Source organism: Terrapene carolina, unplaced genomic scaffold (genome assembly GCF_002925995.2).
Source record: "Terrapene carolina triunguis isolate 2854851 unplaced genomic scaffold, T_m_triunguis-2.0 Scaffold85, whole genome shotgun sequence".
Lineage (NCBI taxonomy): Eukaryota > Metazoa > Chordata > Testudines > Emydidae > Terrapene > Terrapene triunguis.
The window spans coordinates 25,404,828-25,432,671 of record NW_020664436.1 but is presented as its reverse complement, the minus strand read 5'-3'; the positions used below and the strand labels follow the sequence as shown (position 1 = coordinate 25,432,671).

Here is a 27,844-nt window from a genome sequence, read left to right as displayed (position 1 = left end):
AGAAAGAAAGAAAGAAAGAAAGAAAGAAAGAAAGAAAGAAAGAAAGAGAGGCAGTGCTGATAATCAGATTGTCTCAAAACTGGAATGAAAGGAGATGAAAAGGGGTATAAGGGAAGCAATCTGGAGCTTGGAAACCTCACTTGCTAACCAGAAAACATTCTTTTTGCAGAAACACACACACCACTGCCTAATAAATATGTTATTTCATATATTTTAGCTGATTTTTCATAAGACACTGAGTAAACTGTACAGCATGCACACACAATGATTCAGAAAAGAGGGGAAATAATCTGCTTGGTTACTGAAGAAGCAGCAATATACAAATATCAAAAGGTGCTGACACCCCTAAACAGTTCATCAAAGAAATGTTTCCTCTCCCTCCGCCTCCTAACCCTTTTGCAATAGAAGCCTTTAATCCAGGGGCACTACAACCATTTAAAGCCTTACCAGGGGAAATTCAAGCCCCCAGTTTACTATGCAAAATTGTGCCACATAGGGCTGTAATCACCTTACTAGTCTCTAACAATAAGAATAAACTGATGCTGTTTAATATCAGTCCATCTGAATTCACAATTTAGCTCATTTTTTTTAACAAGGCAAACAGGCTGTCTTGCACCCTACAACATCCAAATTGTTTTCTTCCTGTTACTCATCCTGATTTGTGAGGTTTGGAGGGGGGTATTCAGATGGTGAGTTATCTGCCAATATATTATTATAGACATACACACAAATTAGAATATTAGTATATACTAGAGTGTAGTAGAGTGGGAATGTGCACTAAATTTATCTTTAATTTATCTGACTTCTTTGACCACCTCAGCTGCAATCTGCTCCATCTCTGCCAGGGCTACTTCTAACATTCCAAACCTGCCAGCAGGGTCAAGCTTAGCCCTCATTTAAAGCTTACAGTCCTTCATGCAACACAAAACAAAAACACAACCTGCCTCCGTAATGTTTCCTTGTTTCCCATAAATGTGTTTTTTTCTCCTCCCAAATTACACTGATCTGGGGTACAGGGAGGGCAATGTTCAGCCCTCAACCAGCCCTCAGGCTTATGATCCAGTATGTGATGATCTGACAGGATTAGAAATATGTTCTTTATACCACTAGAGAGTATCTTGGACTCCTCCTTTCCAATGGGTGACAGCACTTGTTTTGAGCCCTGTTAGGTTACAAGGTTGCAAGATATCAAACCATACAGTCTTGACTTTATGATTGATGGATAAGCTACTTCAGTGTTGTAGAAGTTCTATTAGTTATAATTCCTCTTTCTAAGGCCTGTACCTCTTGACTCATGGCTTGAAGATACCCTGGCTTCCTGGTAGAAGGATACCATAAATAGCCCACATATGTTTTCTTTTAAACTTCCTAAAACATTTCTAGAATAACTTTTCTATACAATGTTTGGTATAAACAAAATATGTGATGGTGTAATATGGCATCAAGATGTCATTGGTGTAAGATTGGATCATTTCAGATAACTCACTTATGGTTTTGGAACTTCTGAGTAATGAGGTCATCCCATGGCTCATGCCAATAAAACCTTTACATAACAGCACCATACCATCATATATTCCTTCTACCTTGGTTTTTATTCTCATCTGGGACCTGAACCAATGCACAGTGAAATCAATGGAATGTCTTCCATTGACTTCAGTGGGCATCATAATGCATGTGACTGTAGCCAGGAGAAATTCAATAGTCTTTCTTTGTGGACACTCACGTTCGGTGCAGTACTGTCCCTTCCAGCCTGGGTTGCAGACCTTCTCTCCACGCTCTCCGCAAGTGAAGTGGCCAAAGGCATCATCCCTGGGCCGGCAGAAGACAGAGCAGCCCTCTCCATAGTAGTGTTCATCACACACAAAGCGGTAGGAGTACTTGAGGTCAGTGCGGCTACTGCTGTGCAGGTCCTGGGACCACTCCTCCCCCACTGTCAAATGCCTCTGTGTGGCCAGACGACTGATAAGGCGCTCTGGGTTCTCTGCAAGGAGAGGGAAGGAAGAAATGCAATTAACTAACTGTGAGTCATGAGGGTGCAATGGGAATAACTGCAATAGATTACCTAGAGGAGTTTACAGGAGGAGAGAATTGTAAGTGCAGAAATGTTAAAGCCATGTGGTGACATGGCTCTCTTTCTTATAACATTCTTATGAAGAACAGTAGAGTGAGAAAGGGCAGGGAGTGGCTACATTAATTGAGAAAGTAAGGAAAGTGAGCCTGAGAAGTAGCAGGTTTGGATTTAATCCTGGGAAAGGATTTGCACCAGGGTATTTACCTGTGTTGAGGTCATCGGGAGAATCTGTATGAAGAGCTTCAATGATGAGAGAGAAAGTGCCCTGGAAAATTAAAATAAAAAAAATGCGCACAAAATGAGAATGAAAATCTAAAGTCAGCAAAAAAAATTGATCACAGGCAGCAGCAGCAGCCCCAGAAATATATGTGCCCAGTCAGTGCAACCCTCTAATCCCTCACTCCAGCCTGTTTTCACTTTTCTCAAGGGATTGGAAGAGCTTTTTGAAGAGTTGTTTCCTGGCCTGTTTTTTCAGCCTGCTAGTACAGGATATGGTGTAAAAAAGGGAGGGTCGGGGAGGCAGTGGGTAGGATGTGAGGGCAGTTGCCATTAATCTTCGCACTTAATTTCCCCAGTTTCACACATTGGGAGGATGACTGGAAGGTCCTTTGGGAATTTCACGCAGGGCTGACAATTTCTACAGCCTGCTCCGGGCACAGAAGTGGGCAAGGGGGGCGGGAAGGGGGGAGAATCAGGACTTCCCCACACTGGTGGGACCATACTTGTGTTGGCCAGGGATGGGAGCGAGGGAACCGCAGAAAATCAAACCCACCCTACGGCTCCCACCGCCGTCCATTCATCTAACCGGCTCGCCGGTTCCATAGCGAGACACAAGCTCGCTGCGGCATGAGTCTCCCTCCGAACGGCTGTCCAGAGGCAGTCAGTACATCCTGCCATCACCCCCACCCCCCAGCCCGCTCCTTGCGCTCAGGGCACCCCGCCCCTGAGCCCCCCCTGTGCTGCTGTGACGCACCCAGCCCAGCCCGTCCTTTGGCCACAGACCCTTAGCCGCCCCCCGCGCGCTGCTCCGCGCTCCCCTGGTCCCTGGCGCTCGCGCAGCCCCTGGTCCGTGGCGGGGCCGGCGCGGGAGCCGCCCGGGGTGGAACTTACGGGCCAGGTGAAGCCGAAGGGGAAGCGGATGGGGTTGCTGAAGGCGGGCTCGGCGCCGCCGGCGCTGTCGGGCACGCTGAAGGAGTTGGCTCCCAGCACCGGAGTGATGGCGCTGCCGTAGGTGCAGGGCGGCTCGGGGGACACGCTGGCCTGATAGTGCTTGAGGCACACGCGGAAGAAGGTCTTGCAGTCGCACTGCTGCAACCCGGCGCCGGGGCCGCCGCTCCCCGCGCGGCAGCAGTTGCGATTCCCCAGCAGCCCCTTCTTATTGACAAACTCCTGCAGCTTCAGCTCGAACACCCCGGAGCACCGCACCTGCGGGGGACAAGAGGAGCCATTCAAAAGGCGCCCGCCAACCGGGGGGGGGGGCATCAAAGCGGGTGCAGCAGCTGCCCTGCTGGGGCAAGCCCGCAGACCCCACACGCTCCGACTCCGCTCCCTTAGGAGACACGCGCCCCGAGCCAGGGCCAGCTCCCCCTGGGGCTAGGGGACAAGCCTCCGCCGGAGAGGAGGCTCAACAGTTTGCCAGTCTTTGCAGCATCCCTCCCAGCGTTTCCCTTTGCAACAGAGGGCCCCCACCCCACTGGTTAGCTTGGCAGTTGTTATTAGCAGTTGCACTGAACAGCGCCCGGAATACAGACCCCAGATCCACTTACCTGGCACTGGCAAAGCAGCACAGAGAGGATGGCAAGAGTCAGCATGGACTGACCTCCCATTTTGGAGAGTAGGGTTTTTCTTCTTGACCCTTTTCTTTTCCTTTTTTTCTTTAACAGGCAAAAAAAAAAGTGTCTCTCAAGAAGCCTGGGCAGGAGAAGCCTCTTGTCCCAGTGGAGTTAGTGTTAAAATTTACCTCTTTCAAGAGTCTCTCTCTCTCTCTCTCTCTCTCTCTCTCTTCTGGTGATGCTTTTAGGGACGCCTTTCGGGGGACTGACAGCTCTTCTGGGTGGCAAAAAAAGGGGACAGACTGTTTTTAAGACTGATATTCTAAACAACTTTTTCCTCTCTTTCTCTTCCAAGCCACGATTTTTCTCCTTTCGCCTAAAGCTTCTTCCCCCACCAGCCAAAACGGAAAGAAAAAGAAAAAAAGCCACTTAATTCCCAAAGGAGGCAGAGAAAAGGCTTCCCGTGGAAGATTAAAAATCAGCGATCTGGAAATCCCTGTAGACTAGGAGGAGGAAGCGATAATTCCCGTTGCCTTCAAATGAGCAGAGCGAGAGAGGGGGTTTGTGTGTTATCTGCGTGTGTGGAGCTGGCCCCTCGCAGATCAGGGACTGGGAAGTGTCAAACAGCAGCAGCAATTTGCAGATCACGTTGGACGCTTATCCCCTTTTCGCAAGATGCAAAGATCGGTCTCGTTATTTCTTGTGGTCTTTTTTTAAGGGATCCAAGCCAAAACCAACAATAATAATAGTAATCAGATAATGTCTTAATGGAAGCGAACTGAGCGCGCCCGTGTGTGCTCCTGGGTCTCTCCTTGCGTGTGTGTGATCTTTGCTGTGCCTCTCTCCGAATGTAAAGCACTATGGATCTGCCTCTCATCAGGCGCCTGCCTCCCTTATATCCCGCCGGCCGCCTGCATGGCTAATGAGATGCAAATGAGCAGCCCCCCAATCTGGCTAGAGCTGTCACAAAGGAGCCACTTTTCCAAACCGTCCTCTCAATGGATCGCCAAATGGTCAGTGAGCTGTAAAATGTGCAATCCTCCTCCTCCTCCTTTACCCCTTTCCCCTCCTGCTCTCACCAAACGCGCTCATTTACATTCCTGCAAATTTGGTAACCGCAAGAATCCCCCTTCTGCTCTGGGGAGATGGTAACACCCTCTCGCAACATGCACAGAAAGAGAGAGAGCAACACACCCCAGCAAGAAAACGAGCTCCAAGCATTGAGATCTATAATTACCTCTTGAAATGTGTAAAGCACCACTGTGCCCCCAAAAAGTAAGTTGTTGGTGATAATGTACATTTCCAGATATATCCTTTAGCTTAAAGGGGGAGGGCGGGGGTCAGCTTGACACACAGGAGAAATCTGATCCCTTTAAATTCACACCATCTTCCCCATGGTATAATCTGGATCATTTAAAAAAAAAAAGGTCACGAATATATTTGTGGGACCAGAGAAGGGCTTTGGTGTTCTCCTTCCGGTTTCTTAAAACCAGGCTACATTTGGGGAGTAGCCGGGGCTGGGGCAGAGAATCTGGTGTTTCAAAGTTTGCAAGCTGGAAGGGGCAGGATGCTTACGGACTGATCATTATTCTGGATACACTATAGATATTTTCGTAGCGAAGAAAAACTGGGAAGAGCCATGTGTTAAGTTTCAGGGGGGGTGGGCAAACATTTGGGCTTTTAAATATATATATACATATATCTCCTCGCTGAGAATGGTTTGCGAAGTGCTGAAGGAAGCAGTTAGCAAAGCCCATTTGAGTCCCATATCCCTATATTATTATTATCAGCCTCCTCATCAACCTCTCTCCCTTTTTTCCCCTCCTTCAGCTTAGTAAAAAGTGAGTTTGGTGTGTGTCGTTCGCGTGGCTGTCATTAAGGCAGTTTGTTATTGTGTGAGGGCTGAATCAGTTGGCTCTTTGTGCTCTCAGCTGTATGGTAATGTAGACAGCACCTGCTCCCTGCACAATGCAAGGGAGAGAAAGAGCTCCCCTCGGCGCACGCTACTGCCTCTACAACAATGTCCGCACATTTTTTTTAAAGAAATCCCGTCCAGCAACACCCCCCCCCCCATTAAAAAACCAACAACTTTACACCAACAGCCAACTTCTTATTTTTTTACACATCCATCGGACACTAGAACTTTTGTTCCGATTTTAAAAACAAGGCCAGGAGTTTACTGGTGGGGGGAGGGCCTCTCACAGCGAGATTTCTTAATTATGGCTGAAAGTGGAAGATAAAAAGTTTGCAGGCGACTTTGGGATATAACTTGGAGATGGGTTTTCACTTTGTTTTGGGCCCTTTTCAAGCACCTAGATAGGCGCAGGCGGATTCATTAGGATGCAAGGTGTAACTGTCTGTGTAAATGTCATTTTAATTGTAACACAGCATTTCAGCACAGATTAAGCTTGTGTGCAAAGGAGAGGATTTGGCTACAATAACCTCACTGTAGGTATGCCGTGCTAAAAGCCTTATTATGGCTACTTTATTGGGTTGAAACGTGCATTTGCATGGCAAAATGTGACTTTCATTGAAGCAGATGTCTTGATCACAAATTATCTTACAATGCACTGGAAAAAAATCTCAAACACTTCTTAAAGTAAAATCACTGGTTAATACCAATTAAAAGAAAATCACTAATGAATGCATTCAGCCTAGCACATCCTGGCTATTACACGACTGTAACTGTATACTTCCCAGTGCAGCATAGCCTTTTTTCCTCTGCTGGCACCAAAACTTTCCAAGTATCTGTGTCATTTAAACAAGTATCAAAATATTCGCAACCTTTCACCTTTTAAATCTCCTTTGTTTAAATATAAGTTTGGTCAAAAGTATAATTTATACCCAAATATTCCCTCCCTCCCCGATAATAAAATCTTATGTGCACAGGAATGTTTGCTTTTAAACTACAGGTACTTCTGGGATAACCATTTTTAAACGTAGGATCTCATCCTGCAGTCTCCTATTAATACCAATGGGAATTTTGCCTGAGTAAAGACGGCCGGATCGGACCCATTAAGCATGTTCATGCCTAAAGAGTAAAAATCCACCTACACTTTCACCTCCTGTAAGTAAGGAACATGTGGATATGTTAACAGAAGATATTGAAGAGCAGCGCTAGATTTAACTTGTAAATTACTCTTGCCACCTAGCGTCAACATCTTTTTTAATGGCTTGCCACTGCTTCTGAAACTTTGCTGCAGCCTCTTTTCCTTAGGAAAGCAAATCTGGTTCATATAGGTTTTCTGGGCACGTGAGAGGGGGAAATATGTTTAAAGTTGAGGTCGTCTGTAGACTGAGGTTAGAAGTGATATATCACCACAAATCTTTTAATCTGGGAGAGATAGAAAGTTCTTTCATTTGCATCGCTGTTTAAAAAACTGTAAATAAAAAGTTACACGCGCAAGGGCTTAAACCTACACACACACAAAACTTGCCCCAAATCTATAACATCACCCTTCAGTATCAAGTATTTGTTAAATTGACGTGGCACAGATTTCTCGATTACTGCTGCAAAGCGTAACTGAAAGGCGTCGTAAAATCCATCAGAATCCTGCCCAATGCACTTATTCTTTTCCAACTTAATTTATGCCACGCGATTCTGTGTTGGGGAAATCAAGCAGAAAGCTCCTTTTTTGCTTCTTTTCCCCCCTCTCCCTCTCTCTTTCAGATGCTGGGCTAACGGGGAGACTGTTTAACTTAAGTGTTTCTATAGGAGGCTGTTGTAGTTTAACTCCTGCCCACCAGTAGCTGGGACGAACAAAGGAGGGACTCGAGGTCTAACTATTCATCCTTTCTCTGCACTTTAATTTTCATTGATTTTAAAGACAAGGGGAGCCCTTAGGGATTCGAGCTGAAGGGGGATGACACGCCTTTAGACGCGATCAACCCCCTAGCCAGCCATCTGCTCCTAACCAAATGGCGTTTTTTCACTCCCAACTGCATGTCTCTATACTCCTCTCACACTTACATACACAAACCAGAGCCCCCCAAATGCAGAGGCAGCTTACGTTGAAGTATGTTAAACAGACTATCGGTGGCATGGCCACAGCAGCCAAAGTCCTGAAGTTGGAGGGAGGTAATAAATCCTCACCTTCCTCGTTAAGAAAATGCTGAAACCCGCTTTTAAATACTTTTTGATAACTCAGCAAATATACAGTACAAAGTCGGGCTCATTAAGGAGCGGAAGACATCCCAGACATTGGCAATGGGGATGGAAGGGAAAATTTCCCTGCGAATGGGATTTTGGTAATTCATGAGAATCTCGTGTAGGCATCTTGCTTTTTCGAATGACGTATTAGAAAACGAGTTCAATAAGGTAGAGAACAGAATACATTTACGCGGTTTAAACATGTAGGACTAAAAGGTTGAGCCTTATAGTTAAACAATTCTCTAGAGCTGGGATCTTGCATTGTCTCAGGCGGACTGAAAACTGTATATTTTAATTTATAGCATCCTGTAATGACAGGCTCCCTCTTCCCTTGAAAGAATTACAGCCCAACCACAGAACAACAAAGCTGAAAACTTCCAATCAGTCAAATAATCTTTTATTTATAACCATGCCAGATTATAGACATAGTCATTGCATGGTGTCTATTAATTAGGCTTAGTAACACGCATCGGTTTCTACAGGATACTGCTTATTCACCCGCTATTGGCTTGTATTTTTCTAGAAATGTATAACGCATAGCCATATGGTGCATGTCGACATATGCATGCATACGTGTATGTGTGTAGTTATGTGAAGCTGATTGGGTATAATATTTTAATTGGGTATATATTATTTACCTAAGTGTGTGTAGATGATATGTATACTACATATCAATTGACGTGCTAATACACAGAAATATTTAACATCCAAGTATATTTATAATGCATCTGAAGGTCCAGAATGGTTAGATGCGGTGAAGCAGATGCAATAGAACATAAGATCGTCTTCATACTTTATGGCAACGGAGATAAGGGTAAGTGGATGTGATTGAAAATAGTCCCACATAAACCACTGGCCTCAACGCACTTCCATGGTGCTTTTTCTGATATGGCAATCAGGACGTAATGAGTATTATATCTATCCTTCTACACTTTTCTGATCTGGAAAACTGAAACTCAGCCGCCTCCTCGCTAGGAAGTGGCAGACCAAACGCTGGTGTGGGAAAAGATTGTTTTCCCCCTGAGTGTTACGCAATGTAAGCTTTTCCTGTAACTCAGTCCTGTGTAAAAAATAGGGGGGGGGCTGGGGGGGGAGGAGAAGAAGGGAATGTATTACAATAAAACAATTATGGGGGTAATATGATTGCTCTGTATTTTCTGCTGGATATTCGCATGTTTTTATGTGTGAGGGGGATTAAGAAGTTTAGCATGAAGGTTTGTAGAAAGTTGCAAAGGCATGTGCTGATTAGAATAAGAAAGGGCAGTCGCGTGGCTCAGCTGGCACACAGAGAGGCCAGATGATAGATAAGCAGCTCGGTGGCTTCTCCCCCTCTTCCCCCATCCCCCTTTTTCAAATCGCAAATCATCTGCTCTAGCCCTCTCCTAGCCCCTCATTTTCATAACAAAGGTTGTGTGTTTACCTGTGATCCTAGAACCGACGGGGCATTCCTTTGTCTCCAGATCAGATTACTGCAGCCAGCTGCTCTTCAGCCCTTTCCTGTGAAAATCCGAAAGTGGCCCCTATATATGTTTTACTGACTGAACATGGGGGGAAACCTTTTTCCTTGGCTCTGGCTGTTTGTTTGGTTGTTGGCTTGTGTCCGACTCTATTTTGGTTGTGGGAAACTGTGGTGAGGAAAGTTGGTGACTAGTCTTTGTGTGTGTGTGCGTGCGTGCTGTTGCTGTTATTTCAAAATGGCAAGGATTATTGGTTGAATATTCTTGCAAGGGTTGAGGTCAGTCGCGTGCCGATGTCTGCCAGGGGAACATCTGCCGGTTCCTTAGGGCAAATTTAGCAAATGTGGTGTGCTCAGGATTACACATACCTCCGGGCCATAGAAGGAACAAAACCAAACACACACAAAAAGGCACGACAATAGACTGGCCCATCTCCCCCCACCAACAGATTGCCATCGATCCCCCCAAAAGAGAAGCCAGTGTGACCTGCTCCGAACATCTCTCTCTCTCTCTCTCTCTGTGTGTGTGTGAGAGAGAGAGAGAGCATAGCTGCACATTCAATATCTTCTGAGGCTAAACTCCAGAATCTCATAATTGTTCTTAGATGTCAGATTGCCTTTCTAAATTAAAAATAACATATAAAATGTACCGAAAGGCGTCTGTGTATACTATATATGCATCCCAACATAATTATATAAAACACACATGATCTTATAGAATACATCTCTTACATTTTCCTTTGTGTGAGGCATGTATTTTATGCAATTTTAGTATCAATTTTAGTTGTTAATGATAACTCAGTATCAGATGAGAGAGAATTTTGCTGGGAAAGACAAATATGGACACAGGTTCTTTCTGGAAATTCAATTAGATTTTTGCTTTGTTTTGTTTTTGCTTAGCGCCTTTTCTTTTTATTTCTTTTTTAAACGACTGGGTCAATGGTTAGAAATTATGTAAAAGGATTCTACACACAAGTTTGATAACTTGAGTCATTATATGTGACCTATTATACTTATCAATAATGGCCCAAGTTTTACAGTCCTTACTCGGGAAATCATAGGGAGTTTTGACGAAGTAAAAGACTCTAAAGTTTGATCTATCGGATAGTTCTCCAATTCTTCTTTCGAGAGAATACAAGAAGGAGGAAAGGGTTAAACGTTTCTCCTCCCCCTCCCTACTTCTTTTTAATTAACTCTAAACATCTCATCTATTTTACTCTCTAAAGCTTACTTTAAATAAAAAAAATATGAAAATGGTTTCATCTTGTTGGAAGAACTGCGGATAGGCTCATTTTATTCTGATTATACCAATGGCGGGCTGTATGCACCAAAATCTCGTTATAGATCAAGTAGTGTACAAGAAACACTTGGTCATTACAAATGTCATCGCTTTAGAGCTATTTTTGGGTGGACTCAAACCATTAAAATAATTTAATTTATATTTTCCCTTTCCATTTTAGCTCCGCATTTGACTTCATGAGCACGATCATTACTTAACAAATTCTGATAGAAATAGCATCTTTACTGGAACTAATCTTGCTCTCCTTACTCATGCAACACTCCCATTCACTTGAAAGGGAGTTCTGCGTGAATAAAAGGAGCAAAGTTAGGATTCCTATCAATGATTTATTTGCCATAGATCTCAGTGTGAAGTCACAGAATGTGTTAAATCCTAAAGTGGTCATGATTATGGACCGGATACTGAATGTCCAGTGGCATCGACTTCAGTAGGTACATGAATGTGATTCTAGACATTTTAGTTAGATAAGACCATTCTCTTTTTCTATCACAGTGGCTGGATCCATGGAGCGGGAGTCAGGGAAACCTTCTGTTCTTGTTGTTTGTTTGTTTTTTGCTTGAGCAAAGAGTGAAAAATCCAGCCCATAGTTACTTCAGTCTAATCTGTCTACTTGGCACATGAAGAAATCCAGAGATTGTGGCTCCTGGTTAGTTTCAATATGTGCTAGAAAAATATGATTTATTCACTGGTTATGAATTTTCAGAGAGTGGATCTAAATATTCCCATCACTGTAGCCCAAATTTTAGTAACAATGTCATCTGTCTTCACTCACTACTATAGGGAAAGTGACCTCTTCCATGTTCCAAGTTTAATTATTCACTGTCATAAGCCCTAACATTTTAAACTCCAAATATTAACTTCATACATTATTTCTTTATTACTGTAATTATAGCAGTTTATACTATACTATACTATACTATACTGTACTATACTATACTATACTACACTTGATCTTAGCTGTTATACGTATGGCCTAGTAATACAGCCAGTTTTACACTGCAGTTTCAAAACCTGGAAGTAGTAATGCTTTGGGGTTGTTAATGCTTTGGGGTTTTTTGGTTGGTTTGTTTTCTTTGCACTTTCAAAACTTCCTCCAGTTTCCATGAGGTTATTTTTATTTCCTTTGTGGATCTCTCTACGTGTCACACACACACACACAGAGAGAGAGAGAGAGAGAGAGAGCAACTACTTTGCAGAAGGTGATTGTGAAAAGAGGATGGGTTTGGACGGGGCGGATCGGAGCTTTTGGAAATGCTCTCCCCTTTTCTGTGAGCATCTGCCTGGAGAAGAACAGATGTGGGCACCTGCGGTGACAGGCTGCATATGTTCCATCCTATTCACAGGCATTCAGACGTGGCCACAATGGTAAGCCTTTGTGTATGTAGAGTCACTAAATATATTAATCTCTACTCCCTTGAGCACTACTCTGTTTAATTTTTCACTGGCAATAACATCTGATCTAATCCTGAAATCGGTTCCCCAAAGTCCCTTCTTCTCCCCTGAAAATATGTGAAGTTATTTAAGCTTCCACCTGTTGCCTATGGGTTGGAGTAGGTTATGTGAGCATCTTGTGGGTTGAGAAAGGAGAGCTTCAGTGTTAGTATGCTGTTTGCACACACAAAGAGGGCCCTGGCATTTTTATAACGATGATATTATGTGTGGTCCACTGCTAGGAGAATAACCTGATAGAACCAAATGATATATGGAATGTATATGTAAAATATATGCAAGCACAAAACAATAATTATTAAATAAAACAACCAACACCTCCACTATTTCTACTCAGTGCCTTTAAAAATGGCACATAAAGTTCCCATGTATCGCTTTGTTTATTAAACTTTAGTGATTATTATAAACATCGGTCAATAGGCCACGCAGCCAAAAGGTAACATAAATCTCAGATGTAAGACTTAGATTTTTTGAACAATTTTGTTGCATGACTCTTTTATCTTATCATCTCTTATTCTATTTTGATTTGTTTTCGACCACAATGAGTCCTTTAGTCCCATTGTAGCCAGCACAATACGCATGGATATCAGGCTGTGAATGAAGACAGAAGCAGTTTAAACAAACCAGGCTCTTTCTTTCCTCTCTGCCCATTGTAATATGAATGGGCCTTCTGCATTCTGCTGCTAGGAAACGCTTTTTTTAAAGCCCAAGTCCAATAAATGGACATAGAGAAAGAGACCCCAATAAAAAACCTAAAGTATTAGAAAAGGGAGAAGACATATTTAAGCAAATCCTTTTCACGTCATTAAATTCTGAAATCCTAAAATGTCCAAGAAAACAAACACATCTTTTATAACGTTCCCCTTCCCTCTGCCCCACACATGTGAGGGGTAGAGCAAGCAAACAGGATCACTAGTAAGAACTGTTTTGAAACACAGTGCTGCCTTTCAAAAGAAAGAGAGGCGTGCACACTGGGGTTTTATAATTTGGGGATAACAGTAAGGCATATTTAGGGGGTACAGTTGGGGTTAACAGCGGGACAACAGAAAAATAATAAAATACATCTTTATGCTAGGGTTATCAGGAGAAGGTAATGTACCGATCTGGGGTAATAGACCTACTGTAGGCAGTGGGACGCAGTATATATACCATTGGGGAGGATATAGCGAGATGTAACAGATTAGAGCTAAGGGATATACTGTATCGGAGAACCATGTGTATATGAAATAATAGACACTGCGATGTACCGTAAACTCCCCAGGGCAGGGTGCTCTGGTATGTCTGAACAGCACCAGGTGCAATGATGCTACATATGCATAAATATTGGTAACACATGACAGCAATAGGTGGGATTTACACTGGGGGAGGAGGTGCCTTGCAGTTTACAGTGTGTGTCTGGGTGTTTCTCCGCATGCGTGTGGGAGCCCCCGCCCGCGCCAGTCCCCGCGCCGCGTCCGCAGGGCTCTGACTATCTGCGGCTCTGGGAGGCGGGGGCCGAGCATCTGGCTGGTGGGAGCGTCACGTGCTCCTCAGCAGCCCTTTCCTCTGTCAATCAGCGGCGTGGCACGTGCAAGCTGCGCGGCGGGGGCAGTGCGCGTGCGCAGTCCCGCCCTTTGGGCGGAAGCGGAAGCGCGCGTGGTGCGCGGCGGGGTCGCCGGTGTGTCGCTAGGTAGGGCCCTGGGAGCAGGTGTCCCTTCTCCTCCTGCCCCCTCCCCCCCCCGTCCCAGCGGGCCTCTCCACAGCCGGCGGAAGAGTCCGTCCTGCAGCCATAGGGGGCAGGGGCCCACCCCCAGAGCGGGCAGAGCCGTCCCGGGGCGGGGTGTGTGTGTGTGTGTCTCCTACCGCCCCCGGGGCCAGCCAGAGCCAGGACACCCCACACCCCCTACCCACCTACCCACACTTACGGCCTGTGCTCTCGCCGCGGGGAACGCAGACAGGCAGCGCTTCCACGCTGCCCCCGGCTGCCCCCATCGCTCGCCGCCCGCAGGGAGCAGTTCGGGGGGAGGACAGAGAAGCGCTCGCCACCTGGTGTGTGTTTCCTGGCAGTTGTGCCCCGGGACCAGCCCCAGGAACAGGCCTGTACCGGGCCGTGCGGGCTTGGCGACAGGTGTGTTTAGATACAGTGTTGTGGGTCTGTGTGTAGACACTCTCATATCAGGGGTTCAGCGTGGTTTGGCTTCAGCTGGAACAAGACTGTCTAGGTACAGACTCGCGCCTGAATGAAACCAGTGCCAGCGTAAGCACTGCTGACACCACAGAGTTCAGGGAACAGCAAGAAACAGTTGGGGCCTGAGTCTCTGCTTTGCTGCACCTGACTCGTTATTAACTAAGTGCAAACTGAGTGTAAGTGATTACCATTCTGCTGTGGTCATGGTTTACACCTATTTTTTGCTAGTGTAAATGACCACACAATATGCAGGACAATATAGACTGGCTGCCTATTCCCTCAGGCCTGATATGCACTTAAAATGTAGATGACATAAGTGTGTCACTCCGAGGTGGTGAAAGATTCATGTTCCCAAGTGCTGTAGCTATCCCAACCTAACCCCCAGTGTCAATGTGGCTAGGTTGATTGAAGACCACTCAGGGACCTGGATTACCTATAGCAGTGGTTCTCAACTTTTCTGTATCCCTTTCAGGAGTCTGATTTGTCTTGCATACCTCACTTCACTTAAAAACTTGGGCTTTGGCTTCAGCCCCATGCAGCAAAGCTCGGGCTTCGGCTTTCTGCCCTGGGCTCCAGTGAGTCTAACACTGGCCTGGTGACCCTATTAAAACAAACTTGCCCACAGTTTGAGAACTGCTGATATAGTATATAGAACAGTATAAACAAATCATTGTCTATATGAAATTTTAGTTTGTACTGAGTTTGTTAGTGCTTTTTATGTAGCCTGTTGTAAAACCAGGAAATATCTAGATGAGCTGATGTATCCCCTGGAAGACCTCTGCAAACTTCCAGGGGCGCACATACCCCTGGTTGAGAACCACTGACCTACGGTGGTGGAAAACCCCCTTCCGTCACTGTAAGAAGAGTCTATACTGTGATGCTATAGAGGCATAGCTGCCATAGTGCCCATAGTGTAGACAAGGCCTCATTCTGTGGGCCTTGGATGGAGGAGTCTGATGGGGGCTGGAAATACATATTTTAAATATTTTTGCCACCTAGCAGAATAGTGTCTAGTTGTTGAATGGCAGGCTTTTCTCAGCTCCTGACAGACTGCACTTTAGCTATGAGTCTAATAAAATTTGCATAATGATAGGTTAACTGTTTGGTGCTGACATACATGTAGGTTATATCTGACCACTGATTTTCCACCATGCCAAAATAAGGGTGGGCCACGCACATCTGTTTCAATATACAAAACTTGAAGCAAAAAGTAGTTCTGGTTATATAGCTCCTTGGAGAATAGGAGAGCTTCCATGCAGGTGTACACACTTGATATTTTGGTAATCAGGACACCATGATAGGCTGAAAATTGTATTTTGTTAGCAGTTAACTTGTTAGTTACCCAAGGAAATAGTGTTAAAAATAAATGTTTAGCTTTTTTGTGTGTTAGATGTAAACAAATGATATTTGTGTATGTATTTTCTGTGTTAAAGATGGAAAGGCTGTTAGAAATCTACCCAGAATTTTAGAACAAAGCATTTGTGGCCCAATTCTGCTACATTTATTCAGGTTAAATAGTCTTGCAATCAGTGGGTCTGCTTGTGTAATAATCTGCTACTGAACCTGAATAACCGACTGATTCAGGATCCGTTTTCTTGTTTTGTAGGGGGACTAGTGGCTCACAAGATTGGCGATAGAATATAGAAACATTAATCTCTTAGTTGTAAGTTAGCCTAGGTCATTAATGTTCAAAAAGTATTTTAAAAGTGAGAGCTATCTGAACTACATAAAATAATTTAGTGGTCTCAGCCCAGATCCCAGAATCCTCAGAAAAAAACATCATATTTATCACTAAGTTTTTTGTCTACATTGCAAAATGTTACATTTAAGCATGATTGTAAATGATTGTTAGATTTTGACTATAATTTAGTGTTTAGGGTAGCCCAGGAAAAAACAGGTTCAGTATCCTGTTGTTTGATGTGAAGCTGAGCATGATTTGTCCTGGTCTACACTGATGACTTAGTCATGGTCATAATCATATCTTATTTTATTGTTCACAGTTGTGTTCAAACATGATCAAATTTTGTTATGTAGACCAGCGGTTCTCAACCAGGGGTCTGTGAGGCCCCATGACTGAAGCCTGGAACTCTGAGCTCCGGTGCCCCCCGTGGGGCTGAAGCCCAGACTCCTAGCGCCCCCAGTGGGGCTGAAACCCAGAGCTGTGGGGCTGAAGCTCGGAAACATGAGCCCCGGTGCTCCATGAGGCAGAAGCCTGGAGCAGCGAGGCTGAAACCCAGAGTCCCAAGCCCTGGAATTCCTCCCCTCCCCCCCTCGGGGGTGCTAAAAGCCAGACACTCTGAGCCTCACTGCCCCCCCGCGGGGCTGAAATCCAGAGCCACAAGCCCTGGTGTCCTACAGGTCAGAAGCCCTGGTGACTGGAGCCCCCAGCCCCGCCTGGCTAAAGGCTCCCCTCCCCCCAGCTGAGTCCCCTGTTTTGGTGGCTGAAGCCCAGAGGGTCTCTCTCCCCCTACCCCCTCTCACTGGGCCCTGGAGTTTTTATAGCATGTTGCGAGGGGCCTCAGAAAGAAAAAGGTTGAGAATCTCTGATGTAGACAACCCCAAATTGGTACCCTTGTCAGTCTCAGCAGGGAGTTTGAGGACTGAATGCACCTGGAGACTGAACTGTCTGACCTCTTAGAGGTAGTCTGTCAGGTCATGGTTAAGGCCCATTGGAGAGGTGGGGCAATGCAGGAAGCTTGCACTGCTGCTGTTACTCAGGCTGTAGCTGTTCTGTGGTTAAAAAGACTTAAACCTCCAGTACTGTCTGTTATCTTTCACCAGCACTAAAATTAATGCACAAAAAGTAGCATTGTGTTGATTACATCTGCTTTGAGCCGGGGTTCTCAGACTTTTGTACTGGTGGCCCCTTTCACACAGCAAGCCTCTGAGTGTGACCCCCCTCCCCTTATACATTAAAAACACTTTTTTATATATTTAACACCATTATAAATGCTGGAGGCAAAGCGGGGTTTGGGGTGGAGGCTGACAGCTCGCGACCCCCCATGTAATAACATGGTGACCCCCTGAGGGGTCCCGACCCCCAGTTCGAGAACCCCGGACTTTGAGTATGGTTAAATGACAGTGCTGAAAATACTTATGGCAGCCAGCAGTCTGTCTACGCTAGGTTCCCCAGCATTGCTGTTATTGACATTACTGAACTAGTACTGGCAATAGTGGGAAGTTTTCTGAAAATGTCCCTAGTATAGCTTGGCCTTAGTTATGTGAGAGACTATTTCAGATATTGATATAGCCATGAAGGCTGGAGAGTATTTGCATCACCTTTAGACAGTGCTGCTTCTAGATTATTTAGTGCAGCTTCTTACTTCAGCACCTGGATGGGGGGAGAGTGTCTCCTTTTCCTGGATCTTCATAGCTAAAACTGTTGCTTGGACCCAGTGCATTTCTGCAGAAACCATGTGGGTTCCTTTCAAAAACCCAGTGGCAGACCTCACCACATCACTTGGTGTAACTGCAAACAACAGTATCTGGGTGATGGAGGGGTTCTCTCAGTTCACAGGTCCATCTGTTGCTGGGTCTCCATGGAAATGTGATAACTTCCTTTTAAGGAACTCTTTATGGTGCAATTGTATACACCAGTACTCAAACTAAAGAGATGTGTAACTCCTCTTGTGATCACAGGTGCAACTGTGAGTGAAAACCTCTGTTTTATGACACACACAGCTGGAATTTGAAGGACACCCACATGGCCCTAGAAATAGTGCTTGGGAAAGCAACACTATACTTTATATACCTGTACGGTGGTGATGGGGATACATATTTCTATTGTTACAAAAGGTAATATCCACAGTTTAGTTCTAGATTGCTTTAAACATTTAATCTCACTTCACACTGAAGAGGGTGTTTGAAAATTGCATGTGAAGGGTGTTACAACTCTGAGGAGGAAGAAAGGCTCATAGGCACCTTTCAGAGTTGTAAATTCATGATACTTTTCGTATTCAATTTCTTTTTTTTAAACACTCCTGAGGTAGTTTGTAAGTCAAAATGTGAGAAATGAGCAGTGTGAAAGACAGGAATACTTGTACTTGCTTAATTAAAACATGCAGTGAATTTCCTCACTGTTTGTGTCAGAAAGGAGGGGACAATTTTGAATAAAGTCAAAGTAAAAAGAAAAATGAGCTTGTCTTGCTGCATAAAAAATTCAGTATCGTCACCAGCAGGTTTGGGTAGAAAATCCTTTGAAATAAAAAGCCTTTGTATTAGTAGAAAAAGACAGCTGTCATTAAAGCTATGTAAGTCATTTACTATGAGCAGGGATTTCTATAAACAAAAATGGAGGTGGTTGTAGGTTTTAATTTTAACCCTTCTCCCATACTTATTTTCACAATATATAACTTGGGTTCCTTTGCATGTTTTTAAACACAGAAAATGATGGGGGAATCCATATTTCTATTATTGTTTGGCAGTTTTTAATACAGAAAAATCTGATTTCATCCCTTCCTTGTATTAAGATTGTAGTCAGTATGTATATTTTTTTCTATTCAGATTAATTGATTCAAAATGAACACGCATTATAGTGACCACTTTAAAGTGTTAATCCTTTTAACAGTCAAGTTATCATAAACTTACTACATATAAATAGGGACATAATTATTTAAATGTGTTCTGAAATTTAGCTTTTGAGTCTTGAAAATACATGATAGTAAAATGCATAAGATTTTAAAATCAAAATACAACTGAAGCAACATGCAGAAGTATGGGTCTGAGTCTTGCAGTTGGATTCATGAGGATGAACCATTGACTATACTGAAGCTTCAAGTAGGCATGGAGGTTTGCCTGCGTGGATCCAATTGCAGGATCAAGGCTGTGGGCTGCTTTTCATAGTTGTTGAGCCCCTGTTTCCACTGACTTCAGTTAGAGCTGTGGGTGCTGAGGACCTCTGAAAGTCAAGCTAGTAGTCTCTATGTTGTAAACCCCCTTGGCAAAGGAAAAGTTACACACTTTTTATTGTCAGTATCTGTTTGAGTCCCTATAAACAAACACACTGAATTTTTAAAGTAGACTTTGTGTTTTTGTGTTAAAAATAAATGTTTATTTGAGCTTTGTTCATCTTGATTTTTCAAATTAATACTTTTAGCATAGTTATAATGTTTTGTGCTGATATAGTGAGAACTAAAGATGGAAGACAAAGTGCATCACAAAGATGGATAGGTTTTATCCCCCAGTTTAGAGATGGAAAAACAGGTTTAGAGAGTTAAGGCCTAAGATAATACAAGGAATCATTAGCAAAACTAGAAACAGAACCCCATTCGTTGAACTCCCAGTTCCCTTGTCTAACCATTGAATGTTGCTTCTCTCTTAATATTGTGGTTTAGAACATTTTTGTTTTTTGTTTCCCTTTTCAGATTGCTCAGAGAATTCGGCTTAAAAAGAGCAACTATGGGCATTAAAGGTTTGCAGTGGTTTGTGGCAAACGCTTGCCCTGATGCATGTACAATGGTAAATCTGAAGGAAATGGCAGAAAAACATCACATCAGTCATCCTGACTCCCCTCCTGTAATTGTGGTAGATGCCATGGGTTGTATTCGACACTGGTACACACCAGAATCCTGGGTCTGTGGTGGCCAGTGGCAAGAGTACCTTGCTAATTTGCAGGATTTTATTAAAGCTTTTATGGCAGTTGATATCAAGCTGGTGTTCTGCTTTGATGGTGTTGTAGAGCAGAAAAAGAGAGATGAATGGGTCAAACGAAGATTGAAGAACAACAAAGAAATAGCCAGAATCTTTCAGTTCCTCAAGTCCTATAGACAACAACCAGGGAGAGGGATGTTCTTTATTCCTTCAGGGTTGGCAACTTTTACACGCTTTGCCTTAAAGTCTCTTGGTCAAGAAACAATATGTTCATTGCAAGAGGCAGACTATGAGGTGGCCTCTTATGGGCTGCAAAATAATTGCATGGGAATTCTTGGACAAGATACCGACTACCTCATCTATAACACCTCTCCCTATTTTTCTATTAATAAACTCTGCTTGGACAGGATGGTCACTGTTATGTACTCTAGAGAGAACCTCTGTCATGCACTGGGCCTCAACATAACAGACCTCCCTCTTTTTGCTTGCCTGCTTGGGAATGATATAGTTCCAGAAGACATTTTGGAGGGTTTCTGGTGGAAATGTCTAGCTTCATGTCCTCCAAAGAGCCAGAGCTATGACAAAAGGGCTAACATAATTCTAGCTGTAGCAAGCTACATATCAAGAGTTCCATGCTCATATGGTAGCCTGAAAGACTTGGAAGAAATGCTACCTTTGGCATCAGACAAGAAATTACTTTACAGGGGAGTGGAGTCCTATCTCTTGCCTGGCCAACAGTCTCCATGGCTTCCTCCCAGTGTATCAAATTCTCAAATTCTCAAGCAAGAAACAGCCATATGTCCAGATCAGGAGATCTTTCAGGTATCTCATCTCTTAAAGCTTTGCCATCACCCTTTTGCTGTAAACGTTTACGGACATGTGATAATGAGTGAACTCAAATATATCTTTTTTTTCCGAGCAAAATATTCTTTTCCTTACTGAATGCTAAGGATGATCCAGTAATGGTCGGGAGTTTTACAGGCAATGGTACTTCAGGATCAAGCTAAGAATAGTCTTTTTCCTTGAATGTACCAAGTCTTTTTTTTGGTAACCAGAAACACAGAGATTTGTTAATTCTCTAATATATTTTGTGAGACTTTTTGTTGACATGACAATGTTAAATCTATGACAGTTTATTAAGAGAAAACTTTGAGACTTCAAGAAAATGCCCTTTTAGAAATTGTGTGTAGGATGTAATTTAAGAGCCATATTTTGTTAGGTGCCCATAGGCTTTGAACATAGATAGGATCTCTCTGTCTACCTCTCTTAGTTATCTTAAAAAAAAATCTGTCTGAGTATAATTTGAAAGTATATTTTATATTTATATTATGATTTCCATCCCAAAAGATTCCAAAGCACTTACAAACTGAAATAAAAACTACACAGTATTCACTTAGTCCACTTTTAAAATGCAGCCATCACTCAGATAAAATATAGCAACTGTTTAAAGATACACATCCACATATAATTGATTGTAATGACTCCTGTTAGAGTGGTAAGGCCAAAATGAAGAAGAATATTGTTTCTGATTGAAAGTGCGAAGGAAGTTTAGGTAGGTAAAATTTAATTATCTAGAGCTATGTCTACACTACAGCCTATGTCGACAACACTTATGTTGCTCAGGAGTGTGAATATTCCACCCCTGTGAGCGACGTAAGTTACATCGACATAAGCGTTCATGTGCACAGTGCTATGTTGGCGGGAGAAGCTCTCTCCCGTTTGCAGAGGTGATTTTTTTTATGCCAACGGGAGAGTTCTCTCCGGTCAGCATAGAGCGTCTTCACCAGATGCGCTGCAGCCGTGCAGCTGCATCGGTACAGCTGTGCCCCTGTAGTGCTGTACATATAGACATGCCCTAAGTTGGAATATGGCCAGGACACCAGAGTTAACATCCCTTCTGTTACAGAACATATCATGAATCGTAGAAGGGTAGGGCTGGAAGGAACCTTGAGATGTCATCATGATCATTACCTCGGTTTGATCTTTAATCTAAAAGGATGCAGTTTCCTAAGATGATGAGGTAGTGTAATAAAATCAGTTAATAAATGATAATGTCTGGATGCTCCACTTAAGATTGTGGCCCTGTTGTACTTGTTTCTTTATAAGTAAAGAAGTCCCTGCCCCAAAGAACTTAGTCTAATTTGTAGATATATGGTTTGTTTTTCCATGCTTAAACATTGACAAAGCAAATACAAGTGCTCACATTTTGGAACGAACACAACTCTGCTATCTTAAATGCAAACAAGTCTACATATATACCTCAATTCCAGCCTTGCATACACTGGCTCTCAATGCTGCTTGTCTTGAAAAGTTTGCACCTCTTGTGTCTGCCTATTTATATACAGTAGAAACATTTTTCAAGATGCAGTGTCAATTACACTTGTATCCATAGTTAGTATGGAGCCCAACTTGTGTTTTTACTTTTCAGTGTATTGTAAATCATGGATTTCTGGTACATTGTGGCAACCAAACTTGCAATTTCATAAAATTTGTGAACTCACGTCTATGCAAGCTATATGCATAAAATGAAATGAAGTATATTATTAGTGTGGCATATTTTGTATCAAGTCCTAATCCAATTTTGTAGCATCTAAAATGGGCTATTACTTCATTGAGGATACTTATTACTTCATTGAGGATATAATTGGTAAAATAGCTATAAACACCTCTTCTGGAGTAGCCATCGGCACTATGCTAATGGGTGCTGCAGATAACTGCTAGAGCAATGAGTGCTATAAAAAACCTGATGCAAGTCCTTCATTTATTAACTTAATATAGAGTTGATTTAGTAAACTGAAACCCTGTTTACTTTGTTTGGACAGTAAAGATTTTGATGTCTTTTATGCTTATCCAAAAATTTTCCTCCCCCGCTCCCCGCTGTTGTGCGGTGTGCTGTGCACTGATTGATTGCCAGCATGTTCCTTTTAGATAGCTGCATCTCAGTGGTGGTATGTGGATCCTTTGGGATGAGAGATGCTATATAAATGTGAAATATTGCTATTGATAGGTTTCACTGTGGCATTTATGGCCTTGTAATTTACATAGCTATTTTCTGAGTGTACAAATCAGGGTAAAATCATGAAAGCCTGAAATGATTTTTGTAAAACAAGCTATGCTGGTCCCCTAGTCTAGCATCAGCAAAGCTTGCTTCCAAATGTGGGCCCCTGAGCTCCTAGGTACAGACTGGAAATGTTGCAGAAATAATGAGCTTGTCCCCTTGTTGTATGTTGCTTTCCAGTGACAGTCTTTAGGCCTTGTCTTCTCTGCTAAAAAAGGTGAGGTCAGTACTGTATCCCTGTCTGGGGTCAACCTCACCTGGTTTACCCCACAGTAAAACTAAAGTACTTTGTCTTTGCTGTGTTTTCACCTTGGGATAGCTCACATGTTAATTACCCCAAATTTAAAAAAATACACCCTTTTTAGCAGTGAAGACAAGGCCTCAGCTGACTGAAAGAGTAGCACTGATTTTCTCTGATGGGAGTTACTGGTAGCAAAGACATTGCCACTAATCGCCATTGAGAATGGTGAGTGGGGGAATAATAGGAAGAGAATGACGGGAATCCTGGGGACTCCTCCTCTTCACAAAAAAATTACACACCAATGAGATTATATTATTTCCCTTGTCCTTAAGGCAAAATGTAGGATTCTGATATTTTGAAATATCAGTTGTTTCCTTCCTGGGCATCATTTCACCAAGATCAGAGGAAATGTTTATTTTAAAAATAAGTTAATTTTGCCGTTGTTTGTTTTCTTAATTTTAAAGTAGAAAATAAATGACTTCTTCCCCATTTGAACAGCTAGCTAAAGAACAACACGTCAGAGCTGAAAATTATATGGTGTACAATGTCCTCAGTAAAGGAGAGGTTGAATGCAGCAATACATTGGAAGATGAACTTGATACAGAACTTCCTGGACAGGCACTTATCTACCGTCCAGTTCGACAACATATTTATTCTGTTCTGCTGGAATCCGGAAAAGGTAAGGATTATCCCTGTATTCGCTGCACATTGTCAGAGACAAGTAGTCTTAGGGCATGCAGATTGGACCACGTACTTTAATTATTTAAGAGAGTGAGGTAATATCTTTTATTGGACCAACTTTTGTTGGTGAGAGGGACAAGCTTTCGAGCCACAGAGAGCTCTTCTTCAGGTCTGGGAAAGGTGCTCCCAGCCTCACAGCAAAATGCAAAGCGGAATAGAATGTTTAGAATAAGTAGTTAGCATATATTGTAAGGGACTATTCAAGGTAGAGTGGCCCGTTAACACTTCTGCAGTCATAGGACAAAAAGAGTAGTTTAGTGGGTTACAGATTGTTGTAATAAGCCATAAATCTAGTGTCACTGTTCAGTCCATAATTTTTAGTGTCTAGCAGAGTGATGAATTTAAGCTTCCAGGCATGTCTTTTGAAAATGTTGTGCAGATTTCCTTTGAGGATAGGTCAGATACAGCATGATTGCTTTGTGAGAAGTGTTCACCCACAGATGATAGGGTGTTTCTGTCTTTTATAATTTTCCTGTGTATGTTCATTTGAGAGCGTAGTGATAGTTGTTATTGGGGCATTTAGTGCACTGGATGATGTGTACCCAGAGGTGAGCTGGAGCCGGTTCCCACCTGTTCGCAGGAACCGGTTGTTAAATTTAGAAGCCCTTTTAGAACCGGTTGTCCCGCAAGGGACAACCGGTTCTAAAAGGGCTTTTACATTTAACAAAAGCTCCAGCAGCTCCCTGCCCTTCTCCCGGCCCCAGTTCACCTCGCTCCGCCTCCTCCCCTGAACGCTCCCCTGGCTTCTCCTCCCCCTCCCCGGCTTCCTGCGAATCAGCTGTTTGCGCGGGAAGTCTGGGAGGGCTGAGAAGGAAGCAGCGGCTTCCCGGGCTCCAACCCGGAGCCCGACCCCGACCCCGGTCGGCATGGCTCCGACCCGGAGCCCGACCCCGACCCCGGTCGGCCGGGCGGCGTGGCTCTAGCCTGGGCCCGGCCCTAGCCGGCCGGCTGGCAGCGAGGCTCCGGCCCGCCCCCGACCCCAGGCGGTGTGGCTCTGACCCAGCCCTGGGCGGTGCGGCTTGACTCCGGCCTGGCTCCGACCTCGGACAGCGCTGCTCCGGCCTGACCCCGGACGGCCGAGCGCCCTGGCTCCAGCCTGGCCCCGGCCCTGGCCGAGTGACCTGGCTCCGGTCCCAGCCCCGGCCCAGGCTGAGCGGCTCCGGCCCAGCGGCCCCAGCCCGGCCCCCACCTCCAGGCAGCGCGGTAAGGGGGCAGGGAGCAGGGAGGGGGTGTTGGATAGAGGGCCGGGGAGTTGGGGTGTGTGGATTAGGGTCGGGGCGGTCAGAGGGCAGGGAACAGGGGGATTGAATGGGGGCAAGGGTCCCGGAGGGCGGTCAGGAAGGAGCAGGGGTTGGATGGGGCAGTCAGGGGACAGAGAGAAGGGGTGGTTGGATGGGGCAGGGGTCCCGGGGGGCCATCAGGAATGAGAGGAGGGGTTGGATGGGGCGGCAGGGGGCAGTCAGGGGACAGAGAAGGGGGGTGGATGGGGCAGGGGTCCCAGGGGGGGCTGTCTAGGAACGTGGGGGGTTGGATGGGGCAGGAGTCCCGGGGGCGGGGGGGCACGACCCCCTCGTGGGGTGAGGAGGAGGGAACCGGTTGTTAATATTTTGGCAGCTCATCACTGTGTGTACCACATGTTGTGATAGGCATGTGTAGGATCCAGGGATCTTGAAAGGTGTGTGGTGAGGGGTGTTATGTCTGCAGGTTTTGCATCTTTGTTCTGGCAGGGTTTGGTGTTACTTTGATGTGTCCTGGTCTGTGGGGAGCTTGCTTCTGATGACGATCTTGGAGAGGTTGGGGGGTTGTCTAAAGGCCAGAAGTGTGGGGTTCAGGAAAGATTTCTTTCTGGATGGGGATCCCATCAAGTATGGGTTGTAGTTGTTTGATGATACTCTGTACGGGTTTCAGTGTCGGGTGGTATGTGACAGCTAGGGCTTGTGGTCAGAGGGGGTTTCATTTTTGTATTGAAGGAGATTCTCTTGGGGTATTTGTGTGGCCCATTCCATGATGTGATCTACTTCTCTAGTGAAGCGTCCTTGTTTGGTGAAGGCAGTTTTGAGTGTGTTAAGGCGTATATCCCGGACTTTCATCTTGGAGCACATTCTGTGGTGTGTGAGTGCCTGGTAGAAGATAACAGATTTCTTGATGTGTTTGGGGAGATTATTGGATCTATGAAGGTAGGTGTGGTGATCTGTGGATTTCTTTTGTATGGTTGCCTGTAGGGTTCCATTGTTGAAGCTGATTGTGGTGTCTAGGAAGTTGATGCTAGTGTGGGAGTGTTCCACAGAGAGTTTAATGGACAGGTGGTACTTGTTGAAGTTGTGGTAGAAATCTATGAGGAACGTTAAGCCGTCTGTCCGGAGAATGAAAATATCATCCATGTACCTCGGGTTTTGTGGTGCATTAGTCCAGCAGTAGTTCTTCAGGATGGCCCATGAAGAGGTTTGTATATTGGGGAGCCAATTGATTAATGAAATTAAATTAACAAGCAGCAGGTTTAAAGCAAAAAAAGAAGTACTTCTTCACACAATGTACAGTCAACCTGTGGAACTTGTTGCTGGGGATGTTGTGAAGGCCAAAACTATAATGGGTTTCAAAAAGAATAGATAAGTTCATGGGGGATAGGTCCACCAATGACTATTAATCAAGATGGACTGTGATGCAACCTCATTTTCTGAGTGTCCCTAAACTCAGATTGCCAGAAGCTGGGAGTGGGTGACCGAGGATCACTCAATGATTGCCTGCTCTGTTCATTCCTTCTGAAGTACCTGGCATTGGCCAATGTTGGAAGACAGGATACTGGGCTAGATGGACCCACTGGTCTGACCTAGTATGGCTGTTCTTATATTCTTACGTTCTTATGAATACCTTTCCCAGACCTGAAGAAGACCTCTGTGTGGCTTGAATGCTTGTCTCTCCCACCAACAGAAGTTGGTCCAATAAAAGATGTTACCTCACCCACTTTGTCTTTCTAATGTCCTGGGACCGACACTGCTACAACTACACTTTGAGGATATTTTAAACTATTTTTGAAATCTAAATTCTTTAATTCCAATTTCAGTGGCTCACATCTGCATCACATTTAGGATAAATGCTGTGGGCAATACACATGTAATTAGTAAGGAATCAATCAGAAATCATGAAAATTAGAATGTTGTAATGTTTCTATATACTGTTGAATTTTAGTACCTTTTAAGTTTTTTAAGTTACAAAAATAACTCCGTGTTTTTTCGTTTATTGTTAAAAGAATACATGTGAAAGTTATTAATGATCAGAAGACTGAGCAAAATCATTTAAGTTTAGAATGTTCTAATAGGTTAAGAAATATGGGAACATTCTTTTGCTTCCACGATAGTCCTAAGTCTTAATACAAGGCTTCTTCAGAGGTTAAAGTAACGATCATTTACGTACTTTAAAAAAATAGTTATAAAATTTAATAATTTTACTCTAATTTTTTGTTTGCAAATAAAAGGAGGTTTTAAGCAATTCTTATTATTGAGCTAACTATAAATAAAAATAAATGGAAGCACTTTTGAGAATTGTATTTATTTTATCCAGTTGTGAGTGAGAAAATATTATTTCTTTCCCCACTGATTTGGACCCAATTCTGTAACTGGATCTGCCTATGTGGAATCTACTTGTACAGATCCGAGTGGAAAATTTATGATCTTAAGTCTTCTGTTTCATAACGGTTCTATTTTTACGTGTCTTTTGCCTCAAGCTTCCAAAGGTTTTTAGACAATGGATTGAAAATGAAAAACTGTTGTTGCACTTTTATTGTGTTTTGTAATATGTTTTCTCATACTATTTACTTTGTATGGTTAGCCATGAAAGTTCGACATCAGTTAAA

General features: G+C 43.8%; 2 protein-coding genes across 3 annotated transcripts in view; one reads left to right on the top strand and one right to left on the bottom strand.

Annotated features, from left to right (window-relative positions):
* DLL1 (delta like canonical Notch ligand 1) overlaps window positions 1-4,066 on the bottom strand; it is a 9,107-nt gene extending 5,041 nt beyond the window's left edge. The window contains exons 1-4 of the mRNA XM_024203870.3: window positions 3,838-4,066; window positions 3,182-3,496; window positions 2,276-2,336; window positions 1,724-1,981 (exon numbers count right to left, since the gene is read on the bottom strand). Coding sequence (XP_024059638.1) covers window positions 1,724-1,981; window positions 2,276-2,336; window positions 3,182-3,496; window positions 3,838-3,897 — 694 coding nt within the window. The 5' untranslated portion in view covers window positions 3,898-4,066. The remainder of the gene's footprint in view (window positions 1-1,723; window positions 1,982-2,275; window positions 2,337-3,181; window positions 3,497-3,837) is intronic.
* A 10,052-nt stretch (window positions 4,067-14,118) lies between these two features.
* FAM120B (family with sequence similarity 120B) overlaps window positions 14,119-27,844 on the top strand; it is a 92,428-nt gene continuing 78,702 nt past the window's right edge. The window contains exons 1-3 of one of the 2 annotated variants that reach the window (XM_024203863.3): window positions 14,119-14,305; window positions 19,729-20,776; window positions 23,752-23,932. In XM_024203863.3, the coding sequence (XP_024059631.1) occupies window positions 19,763-20,776; window positions 23,752-23,932 (1,195 nt within the window). In that variant the 5' untranslated portion in view covers window positions 14,119-14,305; window positions 19,729-19,762. Of the gene's footprint in view, window positions 14,306-16,694; window positions 16,724-19,728; window positions 20,777-23,751; window positions 23,933-27,844 lie in introns of those variants that run through there. The other variant, XM_024203862.1, reaches the window with a different exon arrangement.